At 50.0% G+C, this 13,629-nt stretch overlaps 5 protein-coding genes across 5 annotated transcripts; 1 reads left to right on the top strand and 4 right to left on the bottom strand.

Moving 5' to 3' along the window:
* Positions 1-68: 68 nt before the first annotated feature.
* Positions 69-1,639, top strand: CONPUDRAFT_150413 (uncharacterized protein; the record flags this gene model as incomplete). The annotated part of the gene is made up of 3 exons (XM_007766854.1): positions 69-98; positions 154-192; positions 257-1,639. The coding sequence occupies 3 exons, from the start codon at positions 69-71 to the stop codon at positions 1,637-1,639; spliced, it is 1,452 nt and encodes a 483-aa protein (XP_007765044.1).
* Positions 1,640-2,050: 411 nt separating this feature from the next.
* CONPUDRAFT_162774 (uncharacterized protein) lies at positions 2,051-4,143 on the bottom strand (the record flags this gene model as incomplete). Its single annotated transcript, XM_007766853.1, has 10 exons — positions 4,017-4,143; positions 3,667-3,946; positions 3,449-3,597; positions 3,352-3,394; positions 3,276-3,297; positions 3,001-3,238; positions 2,874-2,933; positions 2,762-2,800; positions 2,260-2,701; positions 2,051-2,203 (listed from the first exon to the last, which is right to left on the bottom strand). Exons 1-10 carry the CDS (start codon positions 4,115-4,117, stop codon positions 2,051-2,053), a joined length of 1,527 nt encoding a protein of 508 aa, XP_007765043.1. The 5' UTR covers positions 4,118-4,143.
* Positions 4,144-4,556: 413 nt separating this feature from the next.
* On the bottom strand, positions 4,557-6,662 carry CONPUDRAFT_80136 (uncharacterized protein). Its single transcript, XM_007766138.1, has 9 exons — positions 6,521-6,662; positions 6,164-6,440; positions 5,952-6,103; positions 5,853-5,895; positions 5,500-5,741; positions 5,435-5,446; positions 5,345-5,383; positions 5,033-5,294; positions 4,557-4,964 (listed from the first exon to the last, which is right to left on the bottom strand). The coding sequence occupies exons 1-9, from the start codon at positions 6,619-6,621 to the stop codon at positions 4,839-4,841; spliced, it is 1,254 nt and encodes a 417-aa protein (XP_007764328.1). The 5' UTR covers positions 6,622-6,662; the 3' UTR covers positions 4,557-4,838.
* Positions 6,663-7,892: 1,230 nt separating this feature from the next.
* Positions 7,893-9,707, bottom strand: CONPUDRAFT_162772 (uncharacterized protein; the record flags this gene model as incomplete). Its single annotated transcript, XM_007766852.1, has 9 exons — positions 7,893-8,008; positions 8,065-8,098; positions 8,163-8,433; positions 8,483-8,524; positions 8,629-8,869; positions 8,997-9,013; positions 9,065-9,210; positions 9,271-9,547; positions 9,607-9,707. The coding sequence occupies 9 exons, from the start codon at positions 9,705-9,707 to the stop codon at positions 7,893-7,895; spliced, it is 1,245 nt and encodes a 414-aa protein (XP_007765042.1).
* Positions 9,708-10,364: 657 nt separating this feature from the next.
* CONPUDRAFT_162771 (uncharacterized protein) lies at positions 10,365-12,400 on the bottom strand (the record flags this gene model as incomplete). The annotated part of the gene is made up of 18 exons (XM_007766851.1): positions 12,361-12,400; positions 12,213-12,298; positions 12,029-12,069; positions 11,961-11,974; positions 11,788-11,894; positions 11,715-11,732; positions 11,632-11,657; positions 11,537-11,562; positions 11,438-11,481; positions 11,358-11,382; positions 11,288-11,299; positions 11,210-11,225; positions 11,117-11,159; positions 10,954-11,054; positions 10,840-10,899; positions 10,762-10,789; positions 10,651-10,708; positions 10,365-10,591 (listed from the first exon to the last, which is right to left on the bottom strand). Exons 2-18 carry the CDS (start codon positions 12,213-12,215, stop codon positions 10,365-10,367), a joined length of 849 nt encoding a protein of 282 aa, XP_007765041.1. The 5' UTR covers positions 12,216-12,298; positions 12,361-12,400.
* Positions 12,401-13,629: the final 1,229 nt, after the last annotated feature.

The following is a 13,629-nucleotide window of genomic DNA, read 5'->3' as shown; positions in this document are numbered from 1 at the left end:
GCTCTCACAGAAATCATACACAATCCTCTTGAAGTTTCTAGCCTCGGCTTCCTCATATCTTTCGCAAAATGGCGAGGGCTTCGGGGTTGTCGCAAAGTGTATGGTTATCTCCTTGATGAAACAGACGAACGACACTTACTGGCGTCCTCCCAGATCTCTCAGGCTAGATCCAATATCGATTCCGAGATTGACGTACGTGCTTACACCTAAACTTGTCTGAAATACACTAATCGTGGTTACCGACGGACAACATCAGGCTCTCCTACACACACCGTTTGCACACCTGTTGGGAACGAACCACAATGTAACGTCAAGCATCAATCAGCACCAGCTTTGTGAGCTTGTCGAGAGCCTGTCCTCGGGCGTCGACGAGATCGACGCCATCATCAAGCATCTATCGCAGAGCAAGGTCAGGATGCAACACGCAAAGAAAGAGCACTCGCGATTCTTGTCCGTCGTCATCCGGGTGCCGGATGACGTCCTATCCATCATCTTCAAATACGTCTCCCGGTCATATCAGATCCCAGTTCCTCCGATTTCTCTTTCCCGCGTCTGCCGCCGTTGGAGGACGGTTGCACTTGCCGACCCCAAGTTATGGAACAGTATACACATCACGGCCGGTTCAAAGCGTGCTTCCTCCCGATGCGCGGAGATGATCTCGAGGTCTCGTCTACTTCCTACTCATCTCTTCATCCACGGCGTCAATACCGAAAGTATGAAGGCGATGGAGCAGAACGGGGTTCTTGCTGGGCTCAGAGATACGTGTAAAGGCCTTCAACTCTCCTATAATAGCAGGCGCACGTGGGCTGAGTCCGTCAGTTTCGGCGAACTGGACAACTGGCTCGCTCAGCACTTCCCAAATTTGGAGTCGTTAAGCCTGTTGGACTGCTACCTCGCCACCTGGCGTTTTACTAACGAAGAATATGATGATAGCGAGGTAGAGAACGACGACGTAACTGGATCCCCTGACATATATAGAGCCCTCTCCCGATTGCGCAATCTGCATATTGAAGTCGCCGAAGAGAACAATCCGTACCGCGACCCCTACAGATATGAGGAGGAGGATGGAGAAGAGGAATGCCAATTACTCGACTTCCGCCGTGTCTTCCCGTTCCATTTCTCCAATCTACGGCGTCTCATAGTGAATCATGTTGCCGAGGACAGTTTTATAGTCCTGGATATTGTCAAATTCTCTGTCGATTTCCCGAACCTGGAAGAGTTTTATCTCGTATCGAGTCGCTTTTCTTCGTCAGATATCACTGCTCGCACTGAACCTCCAGTTGCAGCTCAAGGAACCGCGCGGTTGCCCCACCTTCGGCTCCTATCTCTCCAGCTGGAATGGGATCATCCCGCCTACCTCATTGACACGTTCCACGCCCTGACCCTACCATCTCTTACAGACCTCACTTTCAGCTTCACGTACCAGACTCATGGCTCGGAACAAGAGATTCGGGCTGTAGAAGCGTGTCTCTCGCGTTCGCAATGCCCGTTGAGAAGGCTGTATATCGACACCCCAAGAGCCAAACCTTGGATTGACAAATGGGCGATTCGCCTCAAAGAGACTTACCCCTGTCTTCAAGTAGACGCCGGCGAGTCGTGGCGTGATTTCAATCACGTCAAGAAATCTTGGTATTACTGACAGTCATGCATGCTACGTGACCGCAATACACTGGTAAACACTCACCCATGGTCTACGACATCACTACGCGAACGGTTCATAAGCTGGAGGAAAAGATAAGTGCGCAGCACGCTGAGCATTGATTTGAAACACTGGCTACACGAATCAACAATGCAATTACATAGTACTAGTACTGGTGTAGTGCATCCACTCTCGTACTAATACGCCGTAGGTTCTTGCCTAATTGCCGACTTTCAACAATGCGTATCATGGGATAGACTAGATGCTGTTTGTGTCTGTATAATTAAGGTATGTGTAAGTCCAAGGCGCTATTATAACTCGACGAGCGGAAAAGATACTCATACAAAGCCGCAACATAGGTCAACAGATGCGCCTTTTGTAAAGACACCAAAACAATGGATACTGCCCAATTCAACGTGTATACGCAGGAAGGTCTGTTGAAACGGTCGGCGCGAAAGAATGGCGCGTCGCTGTCGGCTGGCTGCGCACATCATCAGGAACATCCGGAGGGCGGCGCTGAGCCACGACCGCCGCCGCATCATAGTATGGCTGTCCGAACAAAAGCTAAGTACATCGCACCCTCGTCAACACGCCAAAAATAAAGAAACCCTCCCACTCACATGTGTATCCTCCTGGTCCTCCGGTATCGCCATCCCATGCCTCAGCTGCCTCTGCATCTCGATCGTCTCGCCCACCCCGCCCGCCGACGAGTTCTGCATGTACGCCGTCCTCGGAACGTGCCCGGCCGACTCCGCAGTCAGCCCGTCCTCGGATCCACCGTTGAATCGCGTCCACGAGTGCGAGTGCGACGACCTGTTGTTGCGCGACAGGGTCCGCGACGAGCCGGAGTACTGTGGACCGCTCGCGACGGCGACACCGCCCGAGGATAAGTACGGCGGATTTAGGCTGTCGAGCGGGCGCTGTGCGTAGTTGCGGTAGAGGTCCGTGTACCGCTGCTCTGCGAGCTTCCACTGCCGCCAGAGGTAGTATACGGCGCCCAGCGCAAGCAGCGTGGTCGCGCCGAGCACGGCGAGGCCCGCGATGCCGCCCGAGCTTATGCCTCTGTTGAGATTGGGCCGTGGTCAGCACTAGAAATAGCTTGCTCAGGGGGAAGGTGGGCACTTCGCTGACGAAGAAAGTGTCTGTGGGCTGTTGCGATTGCTGATTAGATCGTGGCACAAGTGGCGTATGAGGGCGATGCGAGGATCACAAAGGAAGACGAACTGCCCCTCACCTTCCTGTGGAGCCACCACCGCCTCCGGAGGAGCTAGTAGATCCTGGTGATGATCCTCCACTGCCCCAAGAAGTGGATTTGGATTTGGAATGATGATCTCGGCGCCGGAACTTGGAGATTCGCTCACCTTCCAAGACTATACACCTCCGCATAGTCAATGTTAAGTGCCTGTCCCTGCACCTGCGGCTGGTTTGTTACCGTCAACTGATGTGTTCCCCCACCGAGGTTGTTGGCGTGAAAGAGTGGCTGCTGGTAGTACGGCTGGAACCGTGTCGCATTATACTGCATCGACGTTCCACCGTCCACTTGCACGGTGTACCAGCCATTGTTGTTCCCGACGGTGCCGTACAGGTTTATCACGTCGCCTGGGAGTGGACGTGAGCTGCATTGTTGCACACAAACCATTGATACAAGGGTGCGCACCCTGCATATTCAGTTCTCATAACCCACTTCTATAACTACAGATTTAGTGACTCACCGTAAACGTGAAGTTTACACTTGCATCCAGCGTCGTTGCTGTACTGCAAAGCATGACTTCAGAGAAAGCCCCCCATCGTTATGTGTGCAGCACTTACTGCCCCGTCCCGTTGTTGTACAAATAAACACTTGGCGGATTAGTGCTCCACTGTCCTGCCGAATATGAGAAGCTCGGGTGCGTGTCTTGATACACACTCGGAACGAGCTCTTGTCCTTCCTCCCCCGGAACATCCGCCTCCCAAATAATCTGACCGGACGGCTCATCCGTCAGCCCATCTCTATTTCAGGCAGCCGATGACTACGGAAGGGGACGCACAAAGTCAATATCGACGTAAAGCGAGCCAGAGGCCGTATTCTCGATCGACACGGTATGGTTTCCCTGTGTCAGGCCGGTCCTGGTGAAAAGCGGCTGTTGAAACTGGGCATTTGATGACCCGCCGTTCAATCCGGCCGTGCTTAATGTTCCGTCCACGGTCACGCTGTACGAGCCGTGATTGCTGCGCTCCGCGCCGTAGATCGCGAAACCCGTGCCGTTGAAGGTGAAGGAAGCTGCTCCGCTTGTGACATTGCACGTGGTGAACGTGCCCAAGTAATAACTGCGGTCGATTCAAGCAAAACAAGCAAACCGCATTAAGAAGAGCCGGCAAATAAACGTGCACTACTCACGCGGTCGCGAGATTATCGTCCCAGGCCGCACCCGGCGCCCAGAATCTATCATAAGTAATCAAAGGAGCCTGGTCATCGAGGATCGTAGTGATAGTGGGCATATGTGCCTCTGGAGCGAAGAAACGAGCGGAAGGGGAGGGAAGGAAGGAAGAGGAGGTTGAGCACCCCCCGTCGCACGGCCTCGCGGAACCTTATAATCTTGGACACCTCGGCGGTATAGCCTACGATTGGATCATCCTCGTGGGGACGGCCTCGGGCAGCTCTGCGTCACCGGTTTCGAAGCGCCCATGTATTATTGGTGGTTCGGCTGGTCTTGTTCATTGCTTTCGGCAGCTTGGAGGACATTTGCAATATCGTCATCATAGGATCGCAGTTCGTCTGTTTTCACATAGAGGTACTGTATAGCCTCCTTTGAGCAATTCGGAATCAAAGCTACATGCTTTAATGAAACTTCGACGTTGATATCTCGGGTCGGACTCATTGTGAGAAGTACAAAAAGACCGAAGTAGCAGAAGGTCACAATTCACTCGTATCATTTGGGCCTTTGAATGACGAGATGTTATTCGATGGGCGCCTAAACTTTGCCTGGTATTAAAATCGGGCAAAACTTTCAACGTTTCCATAAATAAAGTGACGAAAAAATGGAAGGATCATGATGGTGGTGACACCGAGTACAGATAGTCCCCATACGACGGATCCAGACTCCGACTCATACCACTCAGCGTCAATACTGCGCTTTCAACCCGCTACTACGGAGATGTGGCCTGAGCATAGTCAGGGGGCATCGTCGCGACGGTGGGAGCAAGAGAGCGCCGCATGCTCTCACGGCGTCCCGCGTTTCTCGTCGCCGGTCCACCTTGAATCGCTCAGTGCTCCACCCGGTATACTGGGAAGGGGGCGAATACCTGAGAGCCCGTACAAAGACTCGCGAGCATTCGGCTGCTGTAGCTGGCAGAATATCGGCATCAGTTCAATAAAATCAAACCTGACGGTCAAGTTAACGTATGAGTACGCACCTCCGAGCTCTCTTGTGCGGGGGAGGGGCGAGCGCCCGGTTCGCTGGAAAATTCAGTAGTGCCCGTCGCAGAGAAAGCGCGCGGAGAGGCTACTGATCCATCCGTCTCTGTCTTTGGATGTACGGCGAACGATCTGTACATTTCGACCTGTTCGGCCTCCGAGTTCCGCCATCGCCGCCAGAAGTACAGCGTCGAGAGACCGAGAAGGAGAGTGGTTACTCCGAGAACGACAAGGCCTGCTATTCCTCCGCTATCGATTCCTCTGGATGCCGTATGGGTATATGATATGGCAAAAGAGTGTTACAGACTTACTTTGACGTAGATGCGTTGACCTGAGGATCAGTGCATGCACTGCGGGTATCACTTTAGACACATCCTCGATCTCTTCGTAGTGTTTCTCACCTCGTTGAAGCACTAGGTGATTGTCAGCGTTCCGCGAATAATGCAACGGGAAGTTCCATACGTACTTGGACAAGGACATGACTTCCGCGTAGTCAATGTTCAATGAAGCCGCAGCATTGCTGACCGGAAGATTCGTAAGGACGAGCTGGTGATCGCCTGATCCCAGATTATCAGCATGGTAGAGCATGACCTGTGTATGGTCCAACTGCCTCGTAGCGTTGTACTGCTGTGCAGTTTGGCCGTCGAGTTGCACGGAGAAGAAGCCATTGGAAGGGCCGACGGTCCCGTACAAGGATATCACGTCCCCTGTCCGCATTGTATCAGCAACAATCTCCAGATGACAATCACACTTGCTACGTACCCTGTGAGTAAAGTCATGGGGTCAGGCACCGATATTGTGTTCAAATATAGCACGCACCGTGAAGGAGAGCGTGGCCTGAGCTTGGGATGCCGTAGTCGTGCTACAGGAGCCGGACTCAGAGTACTATGGCAAAGTGAAAGAGGTATCGATACGCACTGTCCAGTACCATTGTAATACAGCCCCACATTGCTGATACCCGTACTCCACTGACTCCCTTCGTTTGGATAGCTGAAGCGAGGATCCGTGTCGTCTATGATCGTGGACACAAGTTGTTGATCATCACTCCCGACCTGCGACTGCACCACGACCTATTTGTATGGATGAATCAGCACTTTGGATGCGTAGCGGAGTGATTCCGAACGTCTCACATAGTCAATGTCGACGTACAGTGATCCCGACGCCGTGTTCGTCAATGATACACTGTGTTGTGACTGAGCCAGGCCGGTGCTACTCCATAGCACCTGCTGAAATTCATTGGCGTTCGACTGTCCGTTTTCTGTACCGACCGTCGAGCCGTCGAGGTTAACTGAGTACGTTCCATGGTTCCCTCGCTTTGCGCCGTATATCGAGAATGCAGTGCCGTTAAAGGTGAAGTTGGCTACACCATTGGTGACGTTGCATGTAGTGAACGTGCCGAGGTAATAGCTTCAATAAGTGGAGATGGGATCACAATCAGGTCCCGTCAGTAGGGCAGGGTCCAGGAGTCTCAAACGAGCGCTGCTCACCTGCTAGCCAAGCTATCTGACCACGATGATCCCGGCGCCCAGGTAGCATCATACTGAATGAGGGGCACTTGGTCGTCCCAGACCGTCGTCAATGTCGGCATGGTGGACGTTGGCAGTTAAGGCGCGTCCAACGCTAGAGAAGACGGGCTGGGATCGAAAGGGTCTCTAAGCACCTGTGCACTTACATTTTAAGCCGAAAGCTTGTTTGATATTGAGCTGAGCTGTGTTCGCCTGAGAACATAGGGTCATAGCATCAGGGTAAAGCGCGCCATCCATCAAAGCAATGAGCCGAATTACGAGCAGACGGGCTAAACATAGTCGCCGCTGATGCTGTTGTTGAATGGATTCGGTGGAAGTTGTGAGGAGTTACGCCATTCTAAGTCTTTGTTTGTGTCTGTGTACAATTATAGTAGGCCTCGTGTACCTTGAGTTGCTCCCCACCACCATCAAGTCCAATGATCGTACCTTTGGCGCGGAATTCCGCCCCCCATTATCGTAAAACCACAAGCTCTCCTCAATCCACAGACTAAATATGAGCCTGTGTAACGCCATGCTCCGAAAGATACACCTGCAGATGCTTGGTATACCGCCCTTGCACCCCCAATGCAACACGACACCCTCAATGCAACAGGGTGAGATTGTTCCTTGTCACATGGCTCCGATGCTCACGCATATCTCCCGCAAACTTAATGAGCATATATATGAGGGTCTTCTGCTAGTGTACATGTCTTTGAATAATATAGCGTAAAAGCTTGAGCTTGCCAGAGGGATGCCGGAATCGTGACTCCTCTCTCCAGCTTCTCTCACTGTAGCACTGATGACGGTCACCGTTCGCGCTAGAGACGGCAATGGCCTACAGAAACTTATACTACGATAAATTAACGCCATAGGAATATCAATATGAGATTTTGAAGCAGTTGGTCAAGTTTAAGATAGGTGCCCTGAGTGTTGATCTCTCAACAACGCCAAAACTTGGGTGGTTTCGAGCACAGATCATTAAATTTCTAATATTCACGCTACAGTTTTTTGTAGGCAAGCGGAATACATCTATACAAGCTTACAGACCAATTTTGATACATTTTGCCAAGGATCAGGTCAGGGAGAGCACATTTAGTGGATGTTGCATTGAGGGTGTCGTGTTGCATTGGGGGTGCAAGGGCGGTAGACATCGCAGTTTTATAAGGACTCGTGGACTGTCCGAGGACCGCCTCATACTCCAAGGCACAGACAATGGAAGCATGTACAGCACAGGCAAACAAGTACGTGAATTAGGTAGAAACGTGCTCTACTATCGTGATGACCATGCCCCACTATCCAAAACCCTTCCACTCCAGTCGGGCTTCTGGGTACCACGGACGTGCTTCTTTGTGTTCTATTGCCGCACACCTCGGGACATTGCTTGCGCATAGTCTGGAAGAGAAGTGGAGACGGTTGGGGTGACTGAGTCTCGGAGCGGATCCGCAAAGAGGCCTTCTTCTGCGGATGGACCTTCACTCACTTTGTGAGGCATGCGCGACCCCTACATAATGGAATCAAATGCTTACCTGTATCATTGTTCAGGGGCTCTTGAGCAAAGGGCTGTTATTATCGCAAGGTATCCGACATCAGCTATAGGAGATTATGGACACAGCGCGTGACACACATTAGCTCTGGATGCTCCATTCTGAGACGAGCGAGCGAGGCGGCTCGAGGGATCATAAGAGATGTCTGTGGTTATAGCCGATGTAAACGCCTGAGAAGCAGCAGTTTGATACTCCGTCATAGGTCGACCAGCATAGGACCTGTACATGTCCACCTGCTGGCTCTCGGTGATCCGGAGTCTCCGAAAAAGATAAAAGTTCGAGAGGGCAAGGAGTAGAGTTGTAACACCAAGTACAACTAAGCCTGCAATGCCCCCATTACTGATGCTAGAACTAGGGAAACATACGTTAGCTTGTTAAGGGTATTAGTTTGATGACTCACTGGGATGTTGATGCGTTGAGCTCAGAACTAGGGATAGTGCTGCTAATGTTTGTCTATCAACAGAAAGCGACCTTTGCTAGGATTGGATTCTGTACCTACTGTAGTAGACGTCAGAAAGCTCAATGAGATTGTATTAACATGCTAACCTACTTTGATAGGTCATGATCTCAGCATAGTCAATGTTCAATGATTGACTAGCTGTCTGAGGAGTATTAGTGAGCGTGAGCTGGTGGTTTCCCGATCCCAAGTTGTCGGCATGGTAGAGCATGACCTGAGTCAGAAGTATCTGCCTCGTTGCGTTGTAGTCGGCTGTCGGCTCGCTGTCTAGCTGAGCCTGGTAGAACCCGTTGTTGGGTCCGACTGAACCAAACAAAGACACGGCGTCTCCTGTGTTATAAACATGAGCATTTCGACGAACCTGAAACAGTCTTACAAACCCTTCATAAAGAGTTTCAGTCAGGACCATCAGAAACCTCGTTAATACACACCGTGAAAGACAGCACAACACTCGAACCATCCAACGTCGACGAGCTATCGCCCAAATCAGGTTGACTTACTATGGCATTACAGAACACGACTCACTGTCCAGTGCCATTGTTGAACATGCTAACATTAGCGGGACTCTCATTCCAATCTTTTCCGCTGTATGAGAATCGGGAGTCTGTGTCCTGGATAGCATGAGTCTGAATGATCTGGTTGCTGCTGCCAAGTTGAGACTGGATTGTAACCTGCGGAAACAAAGACACCCTGAGTGATCTGACTGGAGAAGTGAACGGAAGCTGATTTACAAAATCAATATCCACATAGCCGCCTCCCACGTTGGTCAAAGAAACTTCGTGCAGTTCTTGCGTTAGAGAGCCCGTATTGTATAGCAGCTGTCGGTACTGTTCCTCATTCTGTGGTTCGTCTCCGGAGAGAGTGGCGGCCTGTTTCTCATCGACGGTGATCGTGTACGAATCATGGAAAGGGCGTTTGGCGCCATAGATTCCGAATCCCGTGCCATTGAAGCTAAATTTGACAATCCCACTCGCCGCGGTGCATGTCGAGAATGTTCCAAGGTAATAGCTGCGGTAAAATGCAAAGTTCAGATAGATAGAAGCTATGAAACAAAATATTACACTCACAAGCTAGCGTTATTGTCTGACTGCGACGATCCAGCTGACCAGTTATCGTCGTATTGGAGCAATGGAGCCTGGTCGTTCAAGATGGTCGTTATTAGCGGCATGGGCTACTATGAGGGTCCGGACGCACGAATGACGATGCGAACGGACCATGTGCAGACCTTTATTATAAGTAGCTCCAAACCACCGGCTTCTCCTTTATTGGCCGTCGAGTGGGACCCATACAACAGGGAAAGTTGCGGTTCTGATCTAGCGGGCCATTGCATTCTATGCGTGGTGTGGGAGCTGGGGCCAAGCTTGATGCAGATGCAGATGCATCGCTGTGGTTCGCTGAGCGTCAATGCACATCCTGTGGGCGTAAAATGGCCAGTATCTCCGCTTCATCCTCCGATGATCGATGGACGTTCTCTGTTATCTCACCTGATTTTACGCTGATGCATCGGCAGTAGAGTACTAGCAACACATCGGTTTGCATGCATTTACCAGAAGTGCAACAAATACTTCTTTGTAGTTCCAAGAACTCTGGACCATATACTGAAACCGTCATTTGATACGACATAATTCTTACAACGGTTGACTGAAGGTAGGATCTTTTACACAAGTGCGATATGCACCAGTGGTACGCCCTAGGGTACAACCGAACAACGAGGATATATCTAGGGTGTCTTTTTTGCTCCAAACCTCGTCGAATCCATGGCTCCACACTTGTTCCTAAAACCGCTTTTATATGGGAGCTAATCTAAGAAGAATACAATCCAGTGTCACACGTCAAGGGACCGCGGCTTTGGTGGATATGCGTCATCCGAGGTCTCGGTTGTCGATGACTGCGAGATGACAATGACGTTGGACTGCTTTGCTTCGCCCTGATCGACAATATTTTGTCCGCCGGTTTGCGAAGGATTGCTCCGCTGAGCTGAAGACGTGCCGTGCAAGGGTTTTCTATCGTAGTAGCACGCGTTAAGCAAAGCCAGCAAGGAGTTGACATAGACTAGTATTTTCGAAGTCTATCAGCAACAGGCCATACAAAACCATCGATTAAGTGCGTACGCTTTGTGATAAAGAATTCGATTCCAAGGAAGACGAAGTTTCCCGGCATGGCTGCCAACTGCAACAGAATGAAGATCATCATGATCTTCGAAAAACCAAAGTCACGCTTACGCAAATCACTGCAGACAACGAACACAGGCTAGGGATAATTTAGCTCTCAATAAAACACATAGCAAAGATGGGAAATACCTAGTTAGGACGCCGGTTTGTATGACATAACGCATTAGTTTCTTGAGAATTGAGTCTGTGCTGTTTAAACGCTCAGTATTTCATTCCTGAGATCACTGACATTGGGCACCATACCTCCTTAAACCAGTCCGAGAGACCTGGAAGAGGTAGCACATAGACGATGCCAGCATGAAGTCTATGACCACCATGGAACCAAGGGCCATGTATGTCGCCCACTAGACGTACACAGTTATAAGGAAACAGATTATCGGATGAAACAGTCACGTATATGTCGTACCCGAGTTTGTGTGACGAGAGTTGGGTAGACGTTGGCGCGGTAGCTGGAATAGTATCAGTGGTGATCTTAATTGCGTCGCGCTAAAGAGCTTACACTGCCCAGCAGAGTGCTTGTAGTAAATTAAATGATTAGTGTAAGACACATTTGACGTGTACGCCGTCCTAAACTCACAAATGGCCACACCTTTGATACCAGTGTCAGTTAAAGTAATACAAAGCCTCATGATGGCCACGGCGCTTACCAGCTCCTAGTAGCACGATAAAACACTTTCGAGTGTCAATAGGTCAACAAGTTATCAGTAGACGAAATATAGTAGCTTACAGCGAGGTATACAAATTTTTCGTAAATCCGCCTCCCACGGCTGACTACACAATGCCTTCCGTCAGTTAATGAAATTTGATGATATGATCAAAACCTCACGTAGATACAAGCGGTACGCATACAAGCTGAAAGCGGGTACATGAGCTCTCTTAAGCTTGTTCTTAAGCAGTCTCACTTGCACCGTGTGTGCTTACCAGTGGACAGAGTATACAACCAGGACCTAATGATCAACATCAGCGTATCAGGGAGAAGAAGGATGGTCATAAAACAAACTCACATCGACAACTATTTGGAGCTGATATGTCATGGTCATTGGTCTAGAGCATGATGGATTTATAAGGGATTTTTACCTTGAAGCTCCAGACAATTTGGTCGAGGATTGTGGCATCCGAAGTTTTCAACGAGATAGAAGTATACAAGATGGATGATAAGTGCGAGGTGCAACGCATCCAAGAGCCTAGACCCGCGCTTAAGAATAAGCATTCCTTACAACGCAAATACAGAATAATGATAAAACGCGTACCACAGCCAGCAGACCTAAGTCGCAAGTTATTAACAAGACACTATAGCAATCAGGAGGCCTGTACGCACAATGACTTTGTAGCGCATGAGGCTGCGATTCTCGGGGTTCTCTATCCGAATATACAAGAACGCTTGGAGATTAGTGAGCCCGAAAAGCCTGAGCAAGCGTATATAATTAGACTTCAACCGGTCTCCGCGGAAAACTTCACAATCCCTTACATGGCCGCGACCACCACACAGATATACAGCGCACCATACGTGCTAGCCAGCGTGTTCTCTGGGAGCAATGGGACCACGGGAGCGGCAGGTGTCGACATATTATGCACCCGAAGGGATAGAGTAAAAGAGATGGGTCTTCAGTTGAGAAGCTAGGACCAGGCGCCAGAAACTCATTCGCTCATCTTTATAGCTGCGAGGGGTGCCAAGCAGGGCAGTGGTGCTCGGGTTCCAAAGTAGCTATTTTCAATAGTTCTGTCATCTAAAATGTTGGGTTCTCATGAATGGTCGAGATGCCATGTTTCGAACTGACGTACCAGCGGATGCTCCTATAAACACTGTGACACGTACGCGGCAGTACCTAATAGTGCTAGCATCAGTGCAAGTGGGTTTTTTATCCCCCGTACGCCCATCCAAATGTTAGCAGGAGCTCCAGACTGCAAAGTTCAACTCGAGAAAGGCTAGCATAGCATATCACTCCTCCGAGCTCTCCGGTCTGTTGGAAGCTCACATCGGTGTCCTCGTGTCGGCCCAGTGACCCGTAGTAATAGAGTCCTGGAATAGGTTCATCAGCTCGTGCCTTGGAGTCTGTGTTATCCGCAGTATTCGACGATACTGAACGGGCATACGATAATGAAGTGCTCCATCAGGTTTACGCTTGCCCATTATTCATCGCTTTTTCCGTGCAGCATCATCCCTAAAGTAAACAACAACGGTGGGTAACATACAATATCTTGACCCTCTCAGCGCTGGAAGAGATTAACGAGTCAATCTGTGACGGCACGAGTAACGCGCCGACAGCCGCTCGGATTAGCAATCAGGATATGATGAGGTATCGCGTTGATTATGATTCCTATCATAGCACTGAGCCTTTTTAGGACCAGAAGAGGAACCGACCCGAGCCAACCCGAGAGGTAAGGTCGTTGCTGTTGTCCAGAAGCTGAAGCGCATAACAGTGTCGGAACTTTCTCACGAGCATCGCCAAGGTTTGGGAACCTTTAGAATGACGTGAAGCATTTTGTTGCATCGTAATGTAAGGCACTTTTCATTGCCATGCTTTGCCATCGGCTAGGCCAACATGTCAGTAAGCCGAGCCAATCATGGCCATGACATTGCAATGGGTCGGCCCATCAGCCCGATGGCGCATGGCAATGCACCATGGCAATGGATTACAATCACATCAGCATGCCCGTGTGAGCGCGCCAGGAACGCCCTATCGGAATGGATCGGAATGGATCGGAATGATCGGGGATAAATCCAAAAAAGAATGACCGATCAGTAGCTTTCATTACATTTCTATTAGTACGGTACTAGTGCGATGATTAACTTTACTTATAGAAACTACCTATGATATACTTACTATACACTACAGCTGAACTTACTTATAATTTGTTGGCGTTACCTGGATTCGAACTTAAGCATTCTAAGTATTAAAGTTATTAGTACTCACCGGC

Source organism: Coniophora puteana (assembly GCF_000271625.1).
Source record: "Coniophora puteana RWD-64-598 SS2 unplaced genomic scaffold CONPUscaffold_2, whole genome shotgun sequence".
NCBI lineage: Eukaryota > Fungi > Basidiomycota > Agaricomycetes > Boletales > Coniophoraceae > Coniophora > Coniophora puteana.
The sequence above is the reverse complement of the archived record's forward strand: the minus strand, read 5'-3'. Positions and strand labels throughout refer to the sequence as shown.